General features: G+C 41.7%; 1 protein-coding gene across 1 annotated transcript in view; it reads left to right on the top strand.

Moving 5' to 3' along the window:
* The window catches only part of TM4SF4 (transmembrane 4 L six family member 4), a 29,318-nt gene extending 19,600 nt beyond the window's left edge, over positions 1-9,718 (top strand). Inside the window, exons 4-5 of the mRNA XM_003132480.5 lie at positions 4,499-4,688; positions 9,052-9,718. Of these exons, the coding sequence (XP_003132528.2) occupies positions 4,499-4,688; positions 9,052-9,069 (208 nt within the window). The 3' untranslated portion in view covers positions 9,070-9,718. The remainder of the gene's footprint in view (positions 1-4,498; positions 4,689-9,051) is intronic.

Consider the following 13,995-nt stretch of genomic DNA (forward strand, 5'->3'; position numbering starts at 1 on the left):
GGCACAAGTACTGCTTGCTAAACATTCAATCTTATTATTCGTTTTTATGAATAGAGCATATACTGTAAATGGAATTAATTACGATGCATTAGAATTTTCTAAAATGTGATTTTATAATAAGTTTGTGATTAATCTTAATCTTTTCCAAACAGTTGCCTGAAGGCTCAAAAGAGAATAATCTCTTTATTATGATATCAGGAAACCTTGATTGACATACTGTTAAAGATGTATTGTACAAATCAAACTTCACAAATAAATCCTATTTTAATTATTTTGAAGGGATGAAATTAGTCAAATAGAGGAAGTGTAATGATTAAGAGGATTGGCTTTGGAGTCAGACAGAAGGAAAATCAAATCCAGGTACTTGCATTTCTTAGCCGCAACTTTTTTTACACTTTCTGACTACTTAATGTCTTTTTTTAAGCAGTACGTTTTTTGTAATTGAAGTATAGTTGATGTACAATGTTATATAAGTTACAGGTGTACAATATAGTGGTTCACAATGTTTAAAGGTTATACTCCATCTACAGTTTTATAAAATATTGGCTATATTCCCCAGGTTATACAATATACCCTGTAGCTTTTTTTATACATAATAGTTTGTGCCCCCCCCCTTTATGGCCACATCTGCAGCATATGGAAATTCCTAGGCTAGGGGTCACATTGGGGTTGTAACTTCAGCCTACACCACAGCCACAGCAACGCTGGATCCAAGCCACATTTGTGACCTAAACCGCAGCTTGCAGCAACGTTGGATCCTCAACCTACTGAGCAAGACCAGGGATCAAATCTGCATCCTCACAGAGACAATGATGGGTCTTTAACTTGCTGAGCCACAATGGGAACTCTTAGTTTGTGCCTTTTAATTCCCTACCCTTATATTGCCTTTCCCCCCTCAACTTCTTAATCTGTGTATGTATATGTTCATTCATTCAATGACTGTTTCCTGGGAGCTCCTCTATGCCAGGCATTGTTCTAGGAAAAAGGCACCTCCTTGAAGGATTGAGAAGGATGACAGGAGTTCCCGTCGTGACTCAGCAGTAAACGAACCCGACTAGTATCTATGAGGACATGGGTTCAATTCCTGGCCTTGCTCAGTGGGTTAAGGATCCGGTGTTACTGTGAGCTGTGGTGTGGGTAGCAGATGCAGCTTGGATCCCAAGTTGCTGCGGCTGTGGCATAGGCTGGCAGCTGCAGCTCCGATTTGAACCCTAGCCTGGGAACTTCCATATGCCTCAGGTGCAACCCTAAAAAGACAAAAGAGAAAGAGAGAGATGGCATAACATAGCTAGCCCAGCACCAGGAATGTGGGCAGGACCCTGTACCTGAGATCTACTCATTTATTGAACTCTCCCTGTACTGAAACTGGAGACAGAGATAGGGGACATGGTCTCTATTCTTGGGGGTATATAGTCATGAAGAGAGGACTGACAAATGGACACATAAGGACAGCTGAGGGGTCTGGTCCTTTATCAGAGGACAGAGAAACACAGAAGGGGTCCCAAGGCCAGCCAAGGGCAGGAGGAGCATCAGGGCATCTGTCTGGGAGGAGCAGGTGGCATGGGATTATCCAGGCAAAGCACTTCGGCTCCCCTGTTCTTCCCTCAGAGGTCTTAGTTGCTGGCAAGAAGTGAGTGGTATGAAATCCATGGCATTCTACTCTGAGGTTGATGGAATTACTGCAGCTCAGGTGGGACGGCCCTTCGCAATGATGGGTTTCAGTGGGTTAAACTGCCTCAGCTCTCCTTGCTTCACGGAATGTGGAAACACGGTTTGCCACTAGATCCATGAAAAGTTAGGGCCTCCTCTCCCCTAGGATTGGAGAGTTGGACACAGCAGTCATTGGCAAGATCTGATACTCTCAGGACTTGAGAGTTTGAGGTGAAAGAAGGGTCTGTGGAATGGCTATCCGTGGTAGTTTGTAAGAGGTGAAGCAACAGCAGGAGTGAGGCTGAGAGGATTTCTCCACCCAAACTCAATCTTTGCTTGCAAGCTCCCCCATGAGAGGTTTGTCAATCTCACCACCAGGGGGTGCTGTTGTCCCACCGCCGGACAAACTCTTTAGCAGGAATCAACTCAGGACTGCCAAAAACTTCATCTTGGAATATTTTCTTTATAAAATGTGCCCAGAAAATATTATCTTCATAACCTCTATTAATCATCAAATTTAAAAAATTTTAAAATAGGAAACAATACGTGGAAAAAGGCAGAAGAGAAAGATGAATGTCTGAAAAATAATGCATATTGGGAGTTCTGTCATGGCTCAGTGGGTAAAAATCCGACTAGGAACCATGAGGTCATGGGTTTGATCCCTGGCCTCACTCAGTGGGTTAAGGATCTGGTGCTGCTGTGAGCTGCGGTGTAGGTTGGAAACGTGGCTCGGATCCCACGTTGCTGTGGCTGTGACTTAGGCCAATGGCTGCAGCTCCAATTCGACCCCTAGCCTGGGAACCTCCATATGCCGAGAGTGTGGCCCTAAAGAGAAAAAAACAGAAAACAAGAAAACAAAAATGAAACAAACAAACCAAAAAAAGCATATTGAAGAGAAGTCTCATACAGCAATACATAAGGTATATTATATTACCTCAGTGAATTCTCACAATTGTGAGGTTGTTCTCAGCCCATTTTACAGATGAAGAAACTGATGCAGAGGCTTGGAGGTGGGGTACAAGGCGTGGGTAGGTGACCTGTAATTCACAGCCAGTAAGAAGAATGCTTGGATTCATACTCAGGTCTATCTGAATTCAAAATACTAGTCCTTCTCCTTTAGAGCAGACTACTCAGATTAAATAAAGTAATAATAATACTAGGGGTTTCTTGAACACTTAGTATATGCCAGGCTCTGTTCTAAGTACTTTACCAGTGTTAATTCATTTAATCCTCATTTTAATTTAATCCTAATTTAACCCTATGATTTGATAGATATTGTTATTCCCATTTTACAGATACACAAGTCACACAGCCAGTGAACTGCTAGAACCTCTGTTCTCATAGGAAGGTGAATCAGCACAATAAACAGCGCTTTATTTTTAAATCAAGAGCAAGTTCTCTTTATCCCTTCTGCTCTGTTAAACTCTGGGGCATCTTTCATCATTTCAAAGGTTTTTCAAAATCTTAATACAGAATGTGTTTAAATTATGTGTGTACTGATGCACTGGAGAAATAATCAGATTGTTGAAGAGATCTGAAAACAATAAGGTAGATGTTAATTTAGTAGCCAGGTGGAGCGTTTCCATTGAGGCCTTGAAAGGAGAGAAGATGCATAAAGGAAGAGAGAAAGGCCAATTTGCAGCTCTAAGAATGTGAAAAAAAAAAAAAAAAAAAAAAAAAAAAAAAGAGTTCCCGTCGTGGCGCAGTGGTTAACGAATCCGACTAGGAACCATGAGTTGCGGGTTCAATCCCTGCCCTTGCTCAGTGGGTTAATGATCTGGGGTTGCCATGAGCTGTGGTGTAAGTCGCAGATGCAGCTCGGATCCCGCGTTGCTGTGGCACTGGTGTAGGCTGGTGGCTACAGCTCTGATTGGACCCCTAGCCTGGGAACCTCCATATGCCGCCGGAGCGGCTCAAGTAATGGCAAAAAGACAAAAAAAAAAAAAAAAAAAAAAAAAAAAAAGAATGTGAAAAGAAATTATAATAATGCTGAAGTTTTACCCTCTTTACCCTCATTTTTGTCTTAAAGATAACATACTTCACATTTCTCCTTCGAGGGACAATGCCTTTGATATCACAGTGGGATTCCTAACGCATGTATTTTATAAATATATGACCATTTCTCCTATTTCAAAGTTTTTATGTAATGTGTATGAAAGCAACAAATTATTTTTTCCTTTTAATTAATTAAACCTTTGCAAGTGGAATCCTTACATGTTAACAGAAATATAGCTGTCAAATTCACTGTTGGGCTAGAAACAGGCCTTAAAAGTGTCAAGCTCTTCCCTTTAACTATATGACAGGACTGTACTCTTCATGGCTTCAGTGGCCACTAGACTTGACAGATAATTTGTGAGAGGTCCGAATAGTCCCTGATGATGAGAGTAGGAGAAAGACTGAACATTTGTGAGATTCTGACGCTCAAGAATCTTCATTTTCGTGGTCTCTTCATAGATATTAAATGTACCCATCTTCCTGGTCAACTCACACGAAAAAATCTCTCTGTCACTCAGTAGCTGTGTGAGCGAGGGGTAAGTCACTTAGCCTCTCTGTGCCTCAATGACCTCATTTATGAAATGGTAGAAAAGAACCTGAAAATTTTTATGGGAAATAAACAAGGGAATATGTGTAAAATGTTCAGAACATGGCCTGGCACATAGTATATACTCAATAAAATTGTTAGGAATTGGTTTTAAAAGTGTTATTGTGTTTTGTTTTGTTTTGTTTCCCTTATAGAGCTATGTCTTGGATAGAGTACTGAAAAAGAAAAATTGTTATGGTGACTTTCTAGCCTAGGGTATTATGTGCTTTTTACCAGTGACTCCTTTCTCCCCCATGTCCCCAACAGGGATTACCTCAGTAACCGGGATTTATGGAGCAACTGCCAAAAGCCGGACAACGTGGTTCCCTGGAATCTGACCCTCTTCTCCATCCTGCTGATCACAGGAGGGGTCCAGATGCTTATCTGTGCCATCCAGGTGATCAATGGCCTTCTGGGGACCCTGTGTGGAGACTGCCAGTGTTGTGGCTGCTGCAGGGTAAGCTGGGGTTTTCGTCCTTTCTTCTCAGCAGGCAGGAGGCCAGATCAGGCCACCCACACTAATGGAGATGAGGGGCAGAGGGGTGGCGGCTGCCGAAAACCAGAGCTTGGCTGGAAGGTCCAGGGAGCCCCTTAGCCAAGGGAAACAGAGATGCTGTGTTGTCAGAACCCAAAAGTTGTGGTCTCTGTGACACTAACACCCCAGGTTGAAGCTGACCAAGGTTTTCAGTCTCCCACCCAGTTGACCACAGTCTTAGGGCAAAGGACTCCATATACATATAAAAGTTTATTATAAATGTTTACATCAAAATCCCAGTAAGGGATTGGGCAGTGTCCTTGCAACACTGGGATGCAGGTTCAATCCCCAGCCAGCACAGTGGTTTAAGGATCCAGTGTTACCGCAGCTGCAGCATAGGCTGTGACTGCAGCTGGGATCTGATCCTTGGCCTGGGAACTTCCATATGCTGTGGGGAGGCCAAAAAAGGTCCCCAGGAAGTGGGCATCTGTTATAGGCACATATTGTCAGGAATTGTGGTCTGTTCCCCAAATGCTGTATTTCCTAAATAGATCTAGACAGTGAGTTAAAGTTGTCCAGTATATATGGAAGGGTATTTCCTTTTCCCTGGAAAAGATGTAGAATAGAGAAATAGTTCTTAAGTGAGAAAAATAAAAGAAAAGCAATGGAGACTTACTCTCCCAATATGACTGTAAATTATCAACAATATGAAAAGTAAACCTATGGACAGTAAGGCAGGGTGATTATTATTTCAACTACTGAACAAACCAGATTAGGCAAATATTCATACACATAAAGTTATCTTAAAATACAGATTGAGACTTCCCTGGTGTCTCAGTGGGTTAAGGATCTGGTGTTGTTCCTGCTTTGGTTCTGGTTACAGTTCTGGCATGGGTTCAATCCCTGCCAGGAACTTCTACATGTGTGGGTGCAGAAAAAAAAAACAAACAAACACAGATTGATGTATGAGGAAAAAAATTAACAAGTCTTGAGTTCCGTAATTGGGGGATTATGTAAATAAGTCTATCTACGAATACAATATTATACCAAAATTTTAAATGATACAAGTAATTCCAACAAGGATTACATGTGTATAGGTCAACATGTCAAATTCCTTGTTAGAATTTCTTTTGGAAAATCTTACCTTTCCTCCACCTAATTCCTTCAGTTCTAAAACTGGGGGAGTTGTGTAATTTCTCATATATCCTCCCAGAGTTCCTTCTTTTTTTTTTTTTTTTTTTTTTTGGTCTTTTTTCTTTTTAGAGCCACACCCGCAGCATATGGAGGTTCCGAAACTAGGGGTCCAATTGGAGCCGTTGCCGCCAGTCTACTCAACAGCCACAGCAACTTGGGATCTGAGCCGCGTCTGCGACCTACACCACAGCTCAGGCTTTAACCCATGAGCGAGGCCAGGGATCCAACCCGCAACCTCATGGTTCACAGTCAGATTTGTTTCCACTGCACCAAGACGGGAACTCCCCAGAGTTTCTTTTTAATTTTTTTCATTCCCCCTACCTTAAAAGGATTTTTTCTGACATTGTAGTAACACTGAAAATTCTTGAGATAGTGTTATTTGAAAAGAGCAAGAGGGAGTTCCCATCGTGTCTCAGTGATAACGAATCCAACTAGTATCCGTGAGGACACAGGTTCAATCCCTGGCCTCACTGAATGGGTTAAGAATCCAGCATTGCCTTGAGCTGTGGTGTAAGTCGCAGATGCGGCTCGGATCTGGTGCTTCTATGGCGGTGGCATAGGCCAGCAGCTACAGCTCTGATTGGACCCCTAGCCTCGGAACCTCCATGTGCTGCGGGTGTAGCCCTAAAAAGGCAAAAAAGACAAAAATAAGTAAGTAAATTAATTAATTAATTAAAACATACTCATAGGTCATTATGCTATAAGTGAAATAAGTCAGACAGAGAAAGGGATATCCGTTCTATGTAGAATCTAAAAAATACAACAAACTAGTGAATATTCCAAAAAAGAAGCAGAGTCACAGATATAGAGAGCAAACCAGTGTGTTACTGGGGGAGGCAGGCAATAGGGGTCAGGGGTGGTAGGTACAAACTATTGGGTGGAAGGTGGGTTCAAGGAGGTATTATTGTACAACATGGAGAATGTAGCCTATGTTTTGTAATAACTTTAAATGGAAAGGAACCTTTAAAATTGTATAAAAATTTTTATTTTTACTTTTTTAATTGTATAAAAATTTTTAATTAAAAATTTAAAACAACATGTCCATAGGTGCAGTTAGCTGACTCTTTCCAGTGAGTGTTATCTGTTTAGACATCATATTTTAGCAATTTTAGTGAACTAATCACTTGACAGTCGAAAAATAGTACATGAACGTCACAGCTATCAGCATAGCTGGCACCAGAGAATCACAGAGGAAGACCATATATCACCAAAATCCTCTTCCTCACTCCCTTCCTTCCTTTCTTCCTTCTCTTTTTATTTGGATAATTTCAAATTTATGTAAAAATTTTAAAACAATACAATGAACTCCTGTGTGTTTTCGCCTGGATCTACATACTACTACGTGCTCACTCTCTGAACCATTAGAAAAGTAATTTGCAGATATCATGAACCTCAATGCTAAATATTTCAGTGCACATAAGAGCTGCATGGGGGAAGAAGAAAAAAAAAACAGTCTGCTGAGGTTGCCTTTCTTGCAGGCAGCTGGTCAGCGTCCCTCCAGCTGGAGGACGCGGTGGAATCTGGGCTCCTGCCTGTCACTCACTCGCTGAGTGAGCCAAGCTAGCTGCCTGGCTTCTCCGTCTTGGTCCCCCCAAGTGCCTCTTGCCAAACTTCCACAGAGAGTATGCAGATCAACCCTCATCCATTCAGACAGAAAGTATTTATTGAGAGGTTCCTGGCCTGGCACAGCCTTTACGTGAGGTAATAGATGGAAACAGCCTCAAAATACAAGCTGTTAAGATCTGGGTTGGGATGCCAGCTGTGCAGTCTTTGCTCAAGTCAGTTGCCCTCAACTGCTTCTTTGTCTGTAAAATGTGGTTATTAAACCTACTTCCTAAGGTTGCTGAGTGAGGGTCTAACTTGGGGTGTTCAATATGCATCCATGGCAACAGATAGAAGGCTCAGTACATTGTACTGCTTGTTAGTAAATAACGAAATAGCCTGGAAATCAGTGAGGCAGCATAGCTTCAAGGAAAAGAGCACAGTCTCTGGGCTCAACTTCCCTAGGGTTCTTTATTAAGTCCTGGCTTCTCTCCTTATTAACTGTGGCTTTATATACATTACTTGAGCCCTCTGTGCCACTTATCAAAACTAATTTTATTTTATTTATTTATTTATTATTTATTTATTTATTTATTTATTTTTGTCTTTTTGTCTTTTCTGGGGCCACACCTGTGGCATATGGAGGTTCCCAGGCTAGGGGTCGAATCGGAGCTGTAGCCACTGGCCTACACCAGAGCCACAGCAACTTGGGATCCAAGCCGCGTCTGCAACCTACACCACAGCTTACGGCAACGCCAGATCCTTAACCCGCTGAACAAGGGCAGGGATTGAACCCGCAACCTCACGGTTCTTAGATTCGTTAACCACTGCGCCACGACGGGAACACCTCAAAACTAATTTTAATAATAAATGATGGATAGACATAGAGAACAGACTTGTAGTTGCCAAGGGAGGTGGGGCAGAGTGGGAGAGGGATGGATTTCGATCTGGGGATTAGTAGATGCAAACTATTATATGTGGGGTGGATAAACAACAAGGTCCTACTGTATAGCACACCAGAAACTATGTTCAATATCCTGTGATAAACCATAATGGAAAAGAATCTGGAAAAGAATATGTGTGTGCGTTTTATATATACAACTGATCATTTTGCTGTACACCGGAAAGTAACACAACCTGTAAAACAATAAAATAGTTTTTTCTTTAAATAACAGAAAATGAAGCTTCCACGCCTATAAACATAGGCAAGTGATAGATGAAAGCTCTGAAACAAAATAGGAAAAGTATAGAAAACTTTCAGTAGGTAACCAATAATGGACAGGAGTAATCAGGAAGAAGAGGGCTAATGGGAGAGTTCCCGCTGTTCTGCAATGGGTTAAAAATCCGAGCAGGAGCTCGGGTCTCTGTGGAGCTGCAGGTTCAATCCCCAGCCTGCCTCAGTGAGTTAAAGGATCTGGCATTGCTGCAGTTGCAGTGTATCTCGCAGCTGTGGTTCAGATTCAGTTCCTGGCCTGTGAACTTCCATGTGCCATAGTCTCAGCCATTCAAAAAAAAAAAAAAAAAAAAAAAAAAAAAGGAGGATGGAGAGGGGGAAAAGAAAGAAAAAATAAAATGATGTCATAACTCATCACCTTTTCCTATCTTCTAGGGAGATGGACCAGTCTGAACCTCTCTGATGAGCTGCTCTAACTTGATGGCGTGTGAGAAGATACATTCAATGCTTTTCCCCTCCGGAGGTTACTAATTCCTATCTGCTTCCCAACTGACAAAGCTTAGGGAGGCCAGAGTTAGTCCTTCTTTCCAACCAGCTGAGCTCAAGTTATAATTTTATGCTAGTTTCAAATTAGAAAAAAAAATAGTTTTCACCACTTAAGTAATATTTATGAGTCTTACAAATTAGCTTCCTTTTAGAATTGAAGAGCGGGTTCAAAGCAAATACTCCATCATTTTTTCTTTAAGAGTGAAAACTGTATAAAGTCACAAGTACTGCCTTACTGCTTCTTTGTATATTGAGTTGTTAATATCTTTGGAAGTTTTACAGAAGTCACATGAGGAATGCACATTAAAAATAAAATGAGAAGCTAAGACCAGTTTTTATTTTAAAGATTTATGGGAAAAAAAAGAATGACTGATGTATCATAAATAATTTTTATTTGTTGTCTTTTGGGCTAACATGTTTGAATTACTTGTTACTAGTCTTTGAGGCCTGCCATCATTTGCTAGGTTTTCTTTATGTATATTAAATTAAAATCAGAATTCAGAGGTAATATAATAAAGATTGTGTGTTTGGGGGGAGGGGCAAAAGATTGAATGAATAACAGTTTCTTTCCATCTTTTCCATAAATACTTCCTTTGATCAAACAAAAAAACTATGTTTTTTAAAAGTTGATTTGGAGTAACAATTTTGTCAGCCTATGGCCCAGGATTATGGTAACTGGTATTATCAAATCTATGTGTTACATTAAGACATTACCTTTGGTTGCATGAGTCAGTCACTAATAGAGTCAAATCCATCTGTTGATTTGAGTTCAAGCACCAACTACCCACATATCAGCTTAGGGGTCCTGGGAATGTCACTTTCTAAGTCTCAGTTCCCCCTTCTGTACAAAGACTGTTGATGGGCAATCAGTCATCCAAAAAATGTTGAAGTCCTCCAAGGGTGAAACAAAGAGCCTGTGGGATTGCCCAAATGACTGATGCATAACAAAGAGGATCTCAGAGGGTGTTACAAACAGGAGTCTAACTTCTCTACCTGCCAAGCAGATGGGCTGCCCTGTGTAGTTAGGCACAGTAAAAACTGGATTTCTCAGGGAGTTCCCATAGTGGCTCAGTGGTTAACAAATCCGACTAGGATCCTTGAGGTTGCAGGTTCGATCCCCAGCCTCGCTCAGTGGGTTAAGGATCTGGCGTTGCTGTGGCTGTGGTGTAGGCCGGCAGCTGCAGCTCCAATTGGACCCCTAGCCTGAGAACCTCCATATGCCACAGGTGCAGCCCTAGAAAAGGCAAAAAGACCAAAAAAAAAAAAAAAAAAAAAAAAAAGCTGGGTTTCTCAGTCACCAATAAGGCAATTACTAATCACCAGGGACCAGGCACAGAAGACTCAAAGAGTTACATGCTGTGATTTTGCCCTCACTATAATGTGAACTCTGAGGTCAGAGATCACATCAGGCACTTGCTAGGCGGAAGGAAGAAAGGCAGGCAGACAGGCAATTAAGGTCTTGTCCAGGGAACAATGAATCCCAACACACACACACACACTTAAATAAAACATGTTTCAATTCATTGTTTCTCAAACACCACTGACACTAGAAACAGCTTGGTATTACTCTAAAATTAGGATTCTTGAGCCCCAGCCTAGACCTACTGTCTCTAGGCATGAGGCAGGAAAGCCTGCTTTTTTTTCCATTATGTAGTTTTTAAAGCTCACCAGGTGATGCTAAAAATCCACCCACTTTGAACAACCACTGACTTAGACCACAAACTGGCAGGCACCAAGGATGACAATGAGTCAGACCCACCGACAGTCTGTTGCTAGCTCACACTCTACTGATTAATATCAATCAACATCATACATGCTAAATCTTGAAGGTAACACAGATAATGAATATTCCAGAGGCTCAGAGTTGTCAAGGCATTAGGACAGATTCACCTACCAATGTTCTTTGATGAGGAAATAAGAATGTGGGGAAGGTATATCAATTCCTTTTTTAGGGGTTTTCATTGATTCAGAGCTTTAGGAATGAAGGAATGTGAGTGATCATCAAATCTAATCTCATTATTTTATAGAATAAGACCTAAAACAAGCCTTTGACACATTTTTCACACAAAAGTTTTCAGATCTAATTATAAAATTAGGGAAAATAGCTTACTTTGGATAAGAAGACTTAAAAAGAAGAGATGAAATAAACAGTAAAGATGAATGCTCTCCCTTGGTACCTTTTCCTACACACACACACACACACACACACACACACACACACACACACACACACGCAGGTACACCTCTCAAGGTTGGTCATCAGACTGTCCAGAAAATTTATTTTTTAATAAAATATATTTGCTATATAATATTATGCTACTTTCAAGTGTACCACACAGTGATTCAACATTTATATACATTATGAAATAATCACCACAATAAGTATAGTAACCATATGTCCCCACACAAAGTTATTATAATATTATTGCTTTTGTTCCCTTTGCCTGAAGAGATAGATCCAAACAATCATTCCTATGATTTATGTCAAAGAGCGCTCTGCCTATGTTTTCTTCTAGGAGCTTTGTGGTTGCCAGTCTTACATATAGGTTTTTAATCCATTTTTAGTTTATTTTTGTATGTGGTAGGAGAAAATGTTCTAATTTTATTCTTTTACATATAGCTGTCCAGTTTTCTCAGCACCATTTATTGAAGAGATTATCTTTCCCCATTGTATATTCTTGCCTCCTCTGTCTTAGATTAATTGACCATAAGTACATGGGTTTATTTCTGAGTTCTCTATTCTGTTTCATGGATCTATGTGTCTGTTATTGTTCCAGTGCCATATTGTTTTGATTACTGCAGATTTTTAGTATAGTCTGAAGCCAAGGAGCCTTATACCCCCAGTTTTGCTTTATTTTCCCTCAAGGTTGCTTTGGCTATTCGAGGTCTTTTGTAGTTCCATATAAATTTTAGGATTATTTGTTCCAGTTCTGTGAAAAATGTCATGGGTATTTTGTTAGGGATTGCATTATATCTATAAATTGCTTTGGATAGTATGGGCATTTTAACAATGTTAATTCTACCAGGTCCTGGTGTTAATAGACGGAGTATTCCAAAATGATATTTACCAGTGCTGCTGTTACTGAAACAGAATAAGCTCCCCAAAATGACTACCATCCCCATCCCCAGGGGGAGTCTCCATTGCCTGCTGACTCTCCACAACACTCTCTAAGATCAGCAAGTGAGTGTTATTCAGGCTCTTTTAGGGCTGCTACCTCTGCACTGGGTCTCAGAGCAAGTGAGATTTTTGCTAAGGGTGGAGCCTCAGGGAGTTCCCTTTGTGGCTCAGCAGTTAACGATACTGACTAGGATCCATGAGGATGTGGGTTCAATCCCTGGCCTCGCTCAGTGGGTTAAGGATCCGCTGTTGCCATGAGCTGTGGTGTCAGTTGCAGACCAACCTGGATCCCAAGTTACTGTGGTTGTGGCATAGGCCGCAGCTATAGCTCTGATTCACCCCCTAACCTGGGAACTCCCATATGCCACAGACACAGCCCTAAAAAAGAAAAAAAAATGTGTAGTCTCGGAGTTCCCAGGTGGCATAGAGGTTAAGGATCCAGTGTTGTCACTGCTGTGGCTCAGGTTGCATTGCTGCTGTGGCACAGCTTCTATCCCTGGCCATTTCTGCATACCCCAGGAACAGCCAAAAATATGGAAAAAAAAATTTCTCCCTCTAAATCCTCAGTTCTCCCAAACATAAAGCCAGACATTCTAGGAGCTCATCTTCCAGTACAAGATCCCTGGGCTGAGGAGCCCAGTGTGGGATCAGACCCCCGGCTCCTTGAATAGGACCTCATGATTGTGATACTCCTCCCATTTGGGGATCACCAGCTATGAGGTGTGGGACCTGACCAGACTGTCTCTGCCCATCCTACCCACCTTGGTGTGACTCCTTTTCTATGTCTTTAGCTATGGAAAATGTTTTCTGCTCATCTTCAAGTCATTCTCATAAATAGTTGCTCTGTAAATAGTTGCAATTTTGGTGTGCCCAGAGGAGGCAATGAGCTCAGGCTCTTCCTACTCTGTTTTCTTGGCCACTTCCTTCCAGAAAATTCTTTCATGGGGGTTACCAACGTTGTGTTGCTTTCTTGAGTACATGACATATCTCTCCACTTTGGACTACAAATTCTTTGAGGCAAGGGCAGTACCTGATTCATGTCTACATCCCCAGTTCCTAACAGGGAACCTAGCATGTAGTAGGCAATCAATAAATGTGTAGGGTTGGTGAAGATGCCCAGGGCCCATTTCTTTTTCTCTTATATCCTCAGACTGAGTGAGGCAGTGCCCCTTGCCCTGAAATAAACTGTAGGATGATTTCAAAAATGAGTAGCCAAAAAAAGTAGGATGTGGGCATCTGTGTTACAAAATGAACAAGGGCCCAGAGTGATCTTAGTACACAGATCTGGGAGTATACGAGTTACACCCACATTTTCTGTAACTGTATTTTATTTCTGACTCTGCGCATCATTGCTCCAGGCTTTAACTTCAGTTGTTCAGGGGGTTTCCCCTCTGCGTCAGCACTCTACTGAACCCCTTACACAAGGCCAAAGACCCACCTGAATGAGGGGAAGCAACCAGAACTCCAGTGGTTGTGCTATTATCACCATTAAGCGAGAGATGAGGAAACTGAGGCATGAAGAGGTGGAGCAAGAGGCCCAAGGCCACAGGGCCAGTTGGTGGCAGAGCTGGCAGTAACCTCAGGACACCTGGCTCCAAGCCTGAGCCTTCCCTCTGATCCCCACCAGGTTCTCCTTTTGGGCACCTCAAGTGTCAACCCGAAGACAGCCCCTCCCCACCAACCCTACCTGGGCCTTACAGCTCTGATGCTTCCCA

Source organism: Sus scrofa, chromosome 13, assembly GCF_000003025.6.
Source record: "Sus scrofa isolate TJ Tabasco breed Duroc chromosome 13, Sscrofa11.1, whole genome shotgun sequence".
Lineage (NCBI taxonomy): Eukaryota > Metazoa > Chordata > Mammalia > Artiodactyla > Suidae > Sus > Sus scrofa.